This window comes from Hemiscyllium ocellatum, chromosome 25 (assembly GCF_020745735.1).
Source record: "Hemiscyllium ocellatum isolate sHemOce1 chromosome 25, sHemOce1.pat.X.cur, whole genome shotgun sequence".
NCBI lineage: Eukaryota > Metazoa > Chordata > Chondrichthyes > Orectolobiformes > Hemiscylliidae > Hemiscyllium > Hemiscyllium ocellatum.
Window position 1 is genome coordinate 44,812,209 of NC_083425.1, and position 13,101 is coordinate 44,825,309.

Sequence of the window (13,101 nt, forward strand, 5' to 3'; positions counted from 1 at the left end):
ACTTTTTTTTGCCCTGAGGTACCAGCACTGTCCTGGAAAACTTCAAATCAGACAGTCTGTGACAACCCTTAAGATTTGTCCCGGGAATTCAGTCACCAAGGATTCGTTGATCGTGCAGTGTGCCCGTTTTGAAACAGCGCATTAATGGGCAGGGAATTGGGAGGGTAGACTTGACTTTTCGTCCTTGAGATGGTAAAGGGGGAATGAAGATCTTGAAGTAGGGATTCGTTCATTGATCCTCTTTAGTCACAATAAGTCACTGCTGCCTCACAGTGCAGGGACCCTGGTTCAATTCCAACCTTGGGTGACTGTGTGGAGTTTGCATGTTCTCCCTCTGTCTGTGTGGGTTTCCTGCCATACGTGTGTGGATTAAGTGGATCGGACATGTTAAATTGCCTGGTAGTGTGCAAGGTCAGTGGGTTAAGAATGGTAGTTTTCGGGTTATGAGGAGAGGGTGGGGTGCTTTTCGAAGGGATCCCTGTAGACTCGATGGGACGAATGGCCTTTTCCTGCACTGTGGGGATTCTATTATGAATGATGGACTTGGCCAGACTGGGCTGTAGGTCACTGCAGAGCTAATCCAGCAGGAACCTGCACTGATATGTGGCCCTAAGGAAAACCCGCTCTCTCACCGACCGCTAAACTACAACTTCGTCCAGCAACTGAATATTATCACGCAATTTTTATTTTGTTTTTTTTAATCGTTTGATATGCGGCCAAAGGCTCCTTCCCGGGCAATATGAAATGTGGGTGCGTTTCACACTGGGAGGACAGGGACATTTCCCAGTTGGCTAAGAGCCAAAGGCAGTTTTAGCGCAGTCTGAGTGTAAACCGGGGTTGGGCGGGGTGGGGAGGTGGTAAGTGAGTGTGGAGCTGAGCAGAATGGGATCCCTGCTCTGGAGAACCTCGCTTCACCTCACCCTGACCCTGAGACACAGACAGCAAGACAAGGGCAACAAGGGTTCAGCCTAAACCGATTCCTATTCCCACTGCAGTGGGACAGTCGATTCATTCCCCCACTATCTCAATACTATTGGGCTTTGAGCATTACACTATGTACACTCACTATTAAAATGCATGGGCATGTACATAATTACCTAAACCTAAGAGTATATATATAATTTCACCCTTGTAATAAAGCAAATAATATTTAACCTTAAAGCTCAAGTTATGTTTCATGGTGTCGTGTAATCTCTCGGTGCAGGTAATTTGGGGGGGAGGAATCTCTGGCCAATCCTTCAGCAAGCTGGAACTGCCGAGAGCAACTGCTTGTCTTCCCGTTGGTTTTTGCTTGCTGTCCCGGACCCGTTCGGTGGGGCAGTATTTAAACACACCGTCCTCCCTGTCCCCGGGGTCCTGGTGCTGTTCGCTGTGTTCAGACAGCGGTGCGCGTCCCTTTGATGAATGAGTAGGGTCACCTGTTTCTGTCCTGGATGGGAGGCTGGGGGAGAGTCGCAGTAGTTTGACACATTCCCCAGCTGTTGTCTCCAAAACACAAAACCCGCAAGGGACCTCGCTATAAGAACGACAGAAGGGAAATAAATAGCCAGATAGGACGCCCCCTCGCGTTTTCAATCTAACCAGAGTTCATATTATTATATATAATACAGTATTAACTTAAGGACTTGAAAATGCTACGTTTAATATGACCAGTGTTGCAATCTGACCAGAGTTTATTATCATGAGTTATATACAGGACAGTATTAACTTAAGGAATTGAAAATGCTACGTTTAATATGACCAGTGCTGCAATCTGACCAGAGTTTATTATCATGAGTTGTTCATCGGATTGTCATTTTAAAAAGTGCAACTTGAGGAATGGTAAACTAAGTTTAATATGACCAGCGTTTCAACCTGACCAGAGTTTATTTACAGTACTATCATCAAAGAAAATGGAATTAAAGGAATGGAAAACTAAGTTTTATATGAGCAAACTCTACCTTTTTTAAAAAAAAAGTATAATAATTACATAAAGAGACAGCAGCGAAAAGCACCGACAGTTACAGTAATTATATTGTATTTTGCTGTTGTTTCAATGTTTAGGTGGTGGGGGTCAGCTTATGCAGTTTATACGCGAGGGCTGCCTTTGTCAAGTTTTTTGGGGGGAATCGGCATTAATTTGAAGATTCTTAACATGCTAGATTATGAAGCCAAACCCGTGATCTCCAACTCCTAAATTTAGCGATCGGAGCCAGCGCAGTTTTTCACTGGCCCAATATCTGAGTTACTTCCTCGTTACTCTGTCGCTGGGGTGTCCCACAGGCTGCAGCCGCCCCACGCACGGGGACAACCCGCTTTCTAATTGTGACAACTGCTCCGGGCTTCAACACAGTGTACGAGGCTTGTCCGGGACAACAGAGGGCAAACCCCCCCCCCCTGTCCTCGAGGTGACGGAGCCGGCACCGGCACACTCCGTGATCGCTAAAGCTCCGCAGCCTTTAACCGATTGCCAACATCTCCGCGGTGCTGCTGCTGGTGATGATGATGACGATGATGATAGTCAAAGCCTCTGCAGTAGGAGGGTCTGAGCTGAGTGCACATTAATTAGCCCTTCCCAGCGCCGTGCTGTGTGACCAGTTGCTGTCTGCTCTCCGAAGGGGAGGGTGCATGGGACCAAAAAACCTTTACACAAGTTTCTTGCTGCACACAGCTACCCCTGCTGCAAGAGCACAGAAACGAACTGGTTGCACGTCCATGTGTGTGTGAGAGAGAAGGAACTTTATTTTCTGGACGAATTCTTACTTCTCGATTGCGGTGTGACCAGTTGCCTTTTTTTTAACTTCCACCTTCCTATCTGAATTAATTCATGGTGTGAGAAATTATTAGCTTCAACTGATCTTGGCCGAAATTACCGGAATTGTAACTATCAACATGACACTGTTGGGCTCGGAACATTCACTGTTGATCCGAAGCAAGTTCAGGTCAGGTAAGATAAACTTGTATGACAAGTATTTTTGCTATAGGGTTAAACGTGACCGTATGTCATTTTCAAACTTCTTCATTTAGAAGTTGATGACAACGATCAAACTTGTTGGAGTTGTGTGATTTTTTAACTTTAATTACAACGAAGACATGATATATTACTTTATGTAGAAACTGTAAAGCTTCAACCAGATATAGGCTCGTTATTTATTGATCAGAAACTTTGTTGCATTTTCTTAGGTTTCTGACAACTTCTCTCATTTCGCTATAATTCTAACAGCTTGAGACTTTGCTCGACGGAACATTCACGGCTATAGTCACATCCAAACTGCAGGAATTTTTTAAAAATTAAATACATAACCTGTTGATACCAATCGGCTACTTGTAATGTTAGATGCTGATGCTGTGTGGATCTTTCCACAGTGCAGCAGATAGGTGGCCATGAGGGCTTTGAGATATTTATAACTGTCACATTTTCTATCAGACGACTTGTTTACCTGTCCAAAGCCAGCTGTGAAACAAGATGAAGATCGATAGTCTGTGTATTTGCCAAGGTTTAAAGACAGAAGTAACTGTTTTCTCTCCTACTTCAGAGTAATTATTGCTGTTAGTTTGATTTTTTTTTAAAGATCTGTTTTCTAAGCTACCACTTCAGGGATGTTATTACACACATCTGGAACAGGTGGGACTTGTACCCAGGCCTCTTGACTCAGAGGTAGGGACACTATCACCACTCCTCATGAGCCTCTTATTTGCTTGATTAAAGCCAATTCTGAATTGAAAGCACCTGAGATGCTTTTTAGCCAGTACAAGGAATTCTCTTAATGTGCCTGTTGACAGAGCATGGATAGAACAGAATGAAGCCTGCAAGATTCCTAATGTGTCCTTGAAAACCAATTTATCATTGCTGCAATGACATCCAACTGTAACTCTGGCTTTGAATGGCCCTCGCTCATTCTTTTTCTACTAATAAAACCAGCTCATAGTGTCAGAATTTCTTGTTTGTCCCCTTTTTCTATTAGAATTTGTTAATACACAAGTGGATGTAAATTTAATCATGGCTGTGCGTTGGATTTATAATATAACTTGTACAATTTAACTACTTACTCATAAACTATGTTACTATGTAAATGGGTTTGCACACTTGTTATAAATTTAATAATTACAAAGCCACACATTTCACACATGATTATGCATATCCAAATATACTTGTTTTTTCCTTCAGAACTGAACATTGAAATCTCATTATTTAAGAACTTACACCATGCTATTGTTTGTTAATGAGGACCTAGGTCAATTAACTAAAATACAACTGTTAATGTATTTAGCATTTTTTTGCCATAATTAAAAATGCCAATAGACTATTATGTTCAAGAGTCACTAGATTATACAAATGTTGTACAACATTAGTTTATTGTTTGAACTCTACATTAAATTTATAAATGTCTAACCCTTCAACATTGTGACAACACTGCCACCTTCCTGAAACAAATTATAACTGAATTTGACATTGCATATTTCATTCATGATTCTGATTTCAGAAACAATTGACTTTTTTCAATTTTTAAAAAGTATTGAAAGTATTAACCTTTTTAAAAGATATAAACTTTTAAGATTAACACTACACAGCACTGATAGGAAGTAAGACATTTAGATAAAGGAAATATGTCCTAAGTTACTGCTAAGTGAATACAAAGGAGCCAGAAAATAATCACCAAATAGGAGTTTCCACTGGAAAAGAAATTAGTGTCAAATTTTCTTTTTGCAATAATACTTATGATGCACATTTGATCCTGAAATCAAAACTTTGAATACAACCATGCAGCTTTCTTAGTAAAGAAACAGTTAAAAACTTGGTAAACTGTCAAAAACTACAAGTGCCACCACAGTGCACACAAGCAGCACAAGAGTAAACAGTGGGATAGTGCAACAAAAAATACAGTTTAAAGTATTTATACAGCAGGTAAATGAAAGAATTTTTATCTTTTTGGTTTTTTGATTCATAGAACAGTACAACTCATCTATGTGCATTCTTTTGTTTCATTCTGGACACTTGTCTTCAACAGCACATTTCTGTGATCTGTGCTACATGGTCCTGCATCGGTGAACTAAATTCTATGCTTTCATTTATCTGATTTTAAGTCATTGGCTGGGAAACTCTACCAGAAAACAGATCAATCATTGTCCCTTTCTGTTTCAGGGCAGCCATTCTTTGTCTACTCATTTTATTGAAAGTATAGTCAGTTTTTAAAGCAATGGGATGGCCACTCACTATTATATTTCAAGACTAATTGAGTTACTCTATTGGCTTATTTATGAAATTTAGTTGCTCCTTAAATCAGTTTACTAATGTATATATGCCAGCAGTAACCTCTTAAAATGATTGGAACAAAAACACGGTGCATTATTTCATAAAGCATTTTTTTATCAGCAATGTTGAACTTCACCTCAAAGCATCGCTTATTTGTCCCCAACCCATTGATTCCATTATGAGAATTAATTTGAAATCACAAAACCCTGGACAATTAATAGACATTGAGGTCAACAATTAAATGGTGATGTAATAATCTTTGAAACATTTCTGATCTGAAACTGTGTATAGTGTCACGTCAAATTCCATGTATAATCCTTGAATATATGATGGAGTTGGAATACTACAATATCAGAACTTGTGTTAATTTGGCAACATAAATGCTTTGTCGAGTGTATTTAACTTCATATGTAAGCTTAACTTAAACAGTCTTTGAAACTAATCAGCTAATTTATAGTACTTTTCTAGAAAATCTCTTTTAGTCTTGTTTTCGGTAACAACGCCATTCAACTTAAATGTGACATTATCTCAAGTATAATTACCTATGGAAATTAGAATTTATTACTGGTGCACTGTTACCAGGGTGACATCAGGGTAATGATGTGGCTGCTGTACCACAGCAGTTCAACTGTAACTCCCTAATATCATTAATCTTTCCAGTCAGTACAGATGTTAATATGATGATATGTGGAACACCTGACAACAACCTGTTGGCATAGGTCTGTGATCTAAATTTTGTTACACTAATGAGCAGCTGATCCTAAACTGCCTATCATAAAGGTAGTTTGACTGAGACTTTAATACTCAGGGCGTTACTTATGTAAACAGCACTGGAATTCATTTAAGTATCAGTTTAATTGGAATTGATGGCTATTTTATTAACCCTCTTCCATCTTTCAGTGCTTGAATTTGTCAGACCATACTGCATTTTCACTCACTGTATTCTTGGCTCAGTGGTGTTTTGTGGAAGATTCTACATTCATTGCCTTACACTGCTTTACCTTGTAGTACTGTGCAGGTAGTGGAAAGTGCTGACACCCCTGGGGATTTAAAATTGGGATGTCGTTGCATTGGAAGGAGCCTCATATCTAGCCTGGCAATTAAAGCTCACTTGAAGGTTGGTGATTAAAGAGCTGAGACAATTGAAACAATTTGAGTGCTTCTTCCTTCAGTTTTCAAAAAAAGGGCACAATGTATTTTGAATTTTGCTGCACAGCCAGGTGTGCCAAATGGCAGATTCATTCATCCCTGTACATCTGAATGCACTTTAGCAGATGATGGCTATAAATATTCCCTCACACACGTGCCACATTAACAGGTTCTGGGGCAATCAAAAAACATTGTAAACGGCACCATTGGTACAAAAGGAGATAACATTTGTTTCCATTGATTGAATACCTGAAATCCAAAAGTAGAAACACAAAAATAAGTTACTGCACATCAATCAGTATGTTGAGAAAGACAGGTTAATACTTTACCTGGGGCCTCAGGCCAGTTAGAAACTTGGCTGAATCTACCCAATGTCATCTGTTGGTCATTTTACAATATATAGAGTGATGCTGTTAGCCTATCAGTGTTCTTGATTTTGAATCCAGATGGTAGAGATGAAAGCACAATGGGGTAACCTATTCAACTTGAATCTCGTTTGTAAGTATTTAAGAATATTTATACATTGCAAAAAACAAAAGAAAGGTTCAACAGCTTTTTTTTTAATAATCACACCCTTCTATCATGAGGAAGGACGATGATTTTTAAAAGGCATGGACAAATATCAGGCTTTGCAGAGAAAACTGCATGGGTCAGACTCTTGCTGTAGAACTGAAGATGGTTTCCTGGCATGACAATAACAGAACTGCATTCATTAGGTCTTATATCAGACAGGATCCTTCCTATAATATTGGCATTAAAAAGAATGCAGTGTTCATCATCTATTTCCTTTTCCCCATGTCTCCATTTTACCGGGATATATTTCTCATGCACTGGATTCCATTCAATACCTTTCCTAAATAGTTGTTTTATTGTGTGTGGTAGCCCTAAAGGTGGATACTGTCGGACTTTTCAGCTTGTCATACACAGAAGAATGATAACTACTTTGAGTCTTGCCTTCCCACAATAAGCACATAGTCCCACCAGGAATTGTTTGCAAGTGGATGGCTTAGTTTTCATTTAGATGGCAAATTCTAGCGTAATTTGGGTGTGATGTGATAGGATTACAAATTAGATGATCTCATGGCACAAAAGAATTATTTTGCCTCATAACACAGGAATTATTCAGAATGTCAGGAGAACTGTATTAGTCATGCAGTCAAACTGATTGCCCATACCAAGATAATTTCTCACTACTATACTGATCGCATCCCTCATTAATAGGCATACCTTTGAATATTCAGGTCCTAATCATGGAGTCACATTGCAACCCATACTGTACTAGCTATCTTATCCTCTTTTATGTATAAGGTTATCAATTCATCCATTTGTTGCAAATGCCATGGGCATTCAGATAAAGAACTTTCACTTATGTTTCTTCATTACTTTTCCCTACTCTGACCTCATTGACTGGTGTTCTTTTATGTTTCTACTACACCAGACTGTTAGCCTCGATTTGGTGCTCACTTCTCTGGAGTGTAACTTTTATACTCCTTGTTCTTAGAAGCAAGAATATTATAAACTGACAAATGGATGATGCCTTATACATCAGAAAAGTGACCAGCAATGGAAATCTACAGTGTCTGTATGGCTCGTTAGTGGAAGTAAACTTAAGTGTTAAACCAAAGATGAAAATTCCTTCGGCACCTGAGTCTGACTCCACCTCTCAGATTGTGTATGGTTGGGTGATCTCAGGCAGGTATAAACAAAATGGAAAAATTAAAAAAGCTTCATAGCAAAAACTGAACAGAATGGAAACCGACTGCTTTAAAGCTAAGCCTGTCATAATATCTCACACTCTATAATGCTGTGGATCCCACCATGCTTGTGCACAATTTAATTTTTTTGAATGCAGTTATGGCTGTCATAATTGTAACCACAGTTTTATTTAAAACCTAGTATGTTAATAAACAGTCCAAACTGTTAATTTCAAAAGAAGAGATACACAGGAAGGTTGAAACGGTAACTATCAGGATGAGCTGTAACAGCAGGTTTTCTTGACAGCTGCTTGCTGTTAGTTAAACAACCAAGCCTGTACTCATTTGAAATATTTCAAAACCCAGCCATCTGTGGATTCTGGGATCCAGAATACCATTCTTTTCAAAAAATAATTACTAAAAATTCTAATGGTGCAGGGGAAAAACTGTATACCAATCACGTTCATTGTCAATTTTTGCTTTTTTTTTTCCTTTCTGTCTGCTATCAATAAGTGACTGCCTGATAACATTTTTTATTATTTACAAATGAAGAGAACATTTGAAAAGCACCATCATGGTATGACTGTGGTGGCTGTTTTTCGAATGTGGCAAATGTTTACCATATGTTATGGTCAAGATCCATCATGGCAACCCCGCAAAATTTGGTTGTATGATTTGCATTTACTGTTGTTGGATAGGATTGCTGATGCATTGTCTCATTCGAAAGTTCAGTTGGCGTTTACACTTCAATCAGAACAATGATTACTTCACATGGACGCCACAGTTTTTAAATAGTTGCAAAGTTTGGGGTTTTCAGAATAACTTTTTTAAAAATTTTCTGGTATGTTCATGCTTATTGAAACAAGTGTTGGGATTGGACCACCCATTTACTTTATGATCACTGTCAGCATGAAGTGCTGCCTGAAAGTTATGTTCAATGAGTCAGATGCAGAATAAAACTCTCACAAGAAAAAGAGAGAGAGAGACTCTTAGGAATTTTCTGAACCTCCAGTTTAGGAGATGTTCCTAAAGAAATGGTTAGCACAGTACTTGTTTCTCTGAAACATTGTTTCACTCCATAAGTTTAAAAACACAAGTCTCAGTGCTGAGTATTTAGGTAATTCATTAAATGTAAGATCTGTAGTAGATAGGAACACAGGTATAGGGGTAAGCCATTCAACATCTTGAGTCGGTTCTGTTATTCAGTTAAATCGTACTGATTTGGACCTCAACACTATTTATCTGGCTTTCGATCCACATCCAATACCAAACAAAATCTAATGATCTCAGTCATGAAACCTCCCAGTTATTGCAGTCATGTGTTCATATCTTTTGGGAGAAGAGAACTGTCTGACTTAGTTTAGATTAGATTCCCTGCAGTATGGAAACAAGCCATTCAGCCCAGCAAGTCCACACAGACCCTCCGAAGGGTAACCTATCCAGACCCAATCCCCTACCTTATATTTACTCCTGACTAATGCACCTAACTCAATGGGCAATTTAGTATGGCCAATTCACCTGACCCGCACATTTTTGGACTATGAGAGGAAACCAGAGCACCCAGAGGAAACCCACGCAGACACAGGAAGAATGTACAAACTCTACACAGACAGTCACCCAAGACGGGGATCAAACTCAGGTCCCTGGCACTATGAGGCCAAAACATTGAATGTTTTCAAGGAGGAGTTAGATATTGTACTTATTACTAACCACTGAGCCACCATGCCACCCTTGAAAAAAATTGACTTCAATGACTCTAAGTGGTAAAAGTGCTTCCTAACTTCCATCCTAAGTTCAAGATTATGTACCCTTGTTCATGCTTCTCTGTCTAATCCATTTAACCTCATCAAAACTGTTTAATGTTTTAAACACCTTGGTCAGGTCACCCTCTCAGTCTTCGATACATGAGGGTAACAAGCTGAGTGACAGTTATAGTGCTGAATCCTGATGGGGATTCAGAGGTGAAAGAAAGCTTTCACATAGACAGCTGGAAAGAGGTCAGAAGTCAGGGCTTAAGAAATAAGCTGAACAGTAGGCCGTTTGGCCCTTTGTGCTTAATCTGCTGTTCAGTGAGCTCAACGCTGCTCTTCCAACAGCAGCATTTGCCTGCAGTATCTTCTTATTCCTTACTGTTTTAAAAATGTAAACATTTGTAAAACATAGAAAATATGACCAGAAGTGGGCCATTCAGCCTTTGGACCTATTCCTCCATTCAATATGATCATAGCTAACCATCCAACTCAGAAACATGTTTCCCTTTCTCCCCATGCCCTTTGACCCTTTTAGCAATAAGTACTATATCTAACTCCTTCTTGAAAACATTCAATGTTTTGGTCTCAACTGCTTTCTATGGCAGAGAATTCCACAGGATCACCACTCTCTCGATGTAGAAATTTCTCCTCATCCCAGCCCTCAATTGACTACCCTGTAGCCTTAACCTGTAATTTCTGGTTCTGGTCTTTTCATCCCAATATTAAATATACTGTATGATGGAAACTTCACATCACTCTGGAGTAGAACATTTCAAAGATTCACTACTCTCTTGAGTGAAGAAATTCCTTCTTGTGTCAGTCCAAAATTGCCTGCCCTTATTCTGTGCTTCATGGTATTGCAATGGGAAACATCTTTCCTGCCTCTCCCATGGAGCCCTGTACGAATTCTGCACCTCTTAAATTGCATCAGCTATTAATCTTTAAAACAGCAGAGAATTAGGCCTGAGGTTTTTAAACTTCTCTTGTAGAGACAATCCCTTCATTTGTAGACACACCTTATGATGACATTGAAAAAGTCCCAAGACTCAGCATTTCAGAAGGAATTGGGGAAACTTAAAAAGATTAACATAAAAAAAAATGACAGAATGGAAAAATCAAGATTAGCCAAGACAAGTGTTAATAAATCCAACTATTTGACATTTTAAAGGATCGGGACTAGATTTAATAGTTTTTAACCACAACTATTACTATTGCTATAAATCCCAGAATGGTGATATCAGAACCACAGATGTAACCTTTATAGAGTGTTCATTAACAAGTGCACAGAAAAGCTCTCTACTTACGATGGCCATATTCTCCTAGTGTAGATTACTCCAAAGAGCAGTTTTGTTTCACGGGCAGGATGCATGCAAATTGGCAGAGGGGCATAAATCAATAGATGGACTTTAAGACACCTAAATGGCACAGTGTCATATTAAGTGCCCATTGGCATGCCCTGCCTGTTATTTAATTCCATTGACTGCAAGGGGAGCGAGGACGGCATGTTAACTTTGTTTTCCCCCAAAATGCAAACTTTCAGTGGGTGCTTTACAAAGTTTTTCAGGCAAACACCTCTCATCCACTCTCGACGAACATCTATCACAGGAATATCAAACAATGCAATAGCAAAGGCTGCAGGCGTGAGGAATTTGTTCAGAGTTCTTCACCGGGCAAACAAGTTGCTTACAACGTTCAGCCAAGGGTGCAAGTGCCTGGCAGATACATTCACAGTACGACAACTGGAGATGCTATTTTTGCCAGTTTAATTTGATCAGTTGTGGAGAAATCATCTCGTTGGATTGCGGTGGCTGGGTCAGAGGGGCCTCAGCACTTCAGCCTGAGGTTTAACTATAGCAGCTTGCCTTTGAGAGGCTTCTATTTTTAAATGTAGGTTCCCCAAAGATTTGAATTTATCAGTTCAGCTTTGTGGCCTACAGAACAGCCGGGACCTGTGAGGAAATATTTAATGCAGGTTCCAACACGAATGTCAGAAGCTTTATCTGCAGCAGCACCAGAGGGTGTGCTGAGTGTGTGATCTCACAATCTGAACTGTGTTCCCTGCCCATTCATTTTTGGTTTCCGAAGGAAACACTGAAGTATGGGGACAGTTAGTGGGTATCTGTCTGAAATCAGGAGCTTGTGGGGCGCTTAGTACCGTTTGAGGATTTAAACATGGTCTACAACGCAGAGAGGCAGGAGTCAGGGATTACGCCTTGCAAAGTCAATGGAAACCGGGATGACAGCTGTCATGCACACTCCTATTTCATCTCCCAGGAATTAAAAGGAGGTTTGCTGATCGAATCTTATTTTGACTTTGCTTGCCCGCCCTCACCTCCCCTTCCGCACCTCCCCCCCCCCCCCCCATCCCCATCCCAAGCTCGAAGCTTCTCTCTTTCAAAGAGAAGCAACGACATTAAACTGTACTGTAAAGATGTGCACTGTTTAAGCTATTGCTGAACTCTCCAGTCATTAGTCACCAGACAAGTTATGGCTTCTGTTATTGGGCGTTGTTGGTTCAGTAACAAATAGGATACAGGCTGCTGCCGGTTTTGAATTCACCCCTTTAAGTTTGTGTACGTTAAGTGTGTACCTACCTTGTTTTAAAACAAAAAGAAATTATAACCCTGAAACCTGTGACATATTCTGTTTTCGACAAATGTGTACGATCAGTGCAAAGCTACCTCAATTAAATACATTTCCAACTTTAGTTATTAACATGTCCGCAATGTCCGGCACAGAGTCTGTCAGGTACACACCACACAAACTCTCAAAGAGAGTTTTAATGTGACAGTATAGATGCTGCATACTGTGATGGTGAATTATCTTTGGGGTGTAGGGGTTTGACCTTTCAGTGTTCACTTTTTCTCTCTCTCTCTGTTCCACTTTACATTCAGCACCGGGACCACACACTGCCGTGATCCTGTTTAAAAAGGCTTGTTTATAACTATGCATCCTGTTTTTTTAACCATATATTTGTAAGGGTGTGCTTTTTGTTTGTCTTCCAACTTTGTGCAGCTGTTTGTCACGGATACCACAGATTAGTTCCTAAATAATACTTAAATAGTCCTTTTCTGAAATTTCAGGTTATGTTTGAGTATCGGGAGTTAACATTGATTAGATGACAGTCTTATAAACTAGCAACAAGAAGAGGAAATGGGAGATTTACATTCTAGAATTTTAGTTTTTTTTTAAAGTGAACATCTTGATGTCACCTGATAAGTGCGGCACTGCAACTACATCTAACATTGGAATCTGCTATTTGAGTAAGTTGTTG

The 13,101-nt window shown here is 39.6% G+C and overlaps 1 protein-coding gene across 13 annotated transcripts in view; it reads left to right on the plus strand.

Moving 5' to 3' along the window:
- myocd (myocardin) overlaps window positions 1–13,101 on the plus strand; it is a 633,805-nt gene that overhangs the window by 504,225 nt on the left and 116,479 nt on the right. For 2 of the 13 annotated variants that reach the window (XM_060844257.1, XM_060844258.1), the window contains exon 1: window positions 11,893–12,114. The exons of 10 other annotated variants lie outside the window; for them this stretch is intronic. In XM_060844257.1, coding sequence (XP_060700240.1) covers window positions 12,000–12,114 — 115 coding nt within the window. In that variant the 5' untranslated portion in view covers window positions 11,893–11,999. Of the gene's footprint in view, window positions 1–2,615; window positions 2,927–11,892; window positions 12,115–13,101 lie in introns of those variants that run through there. One more of the 13 variants, XM_060844270.1, reaches the window with a different exon arrangement.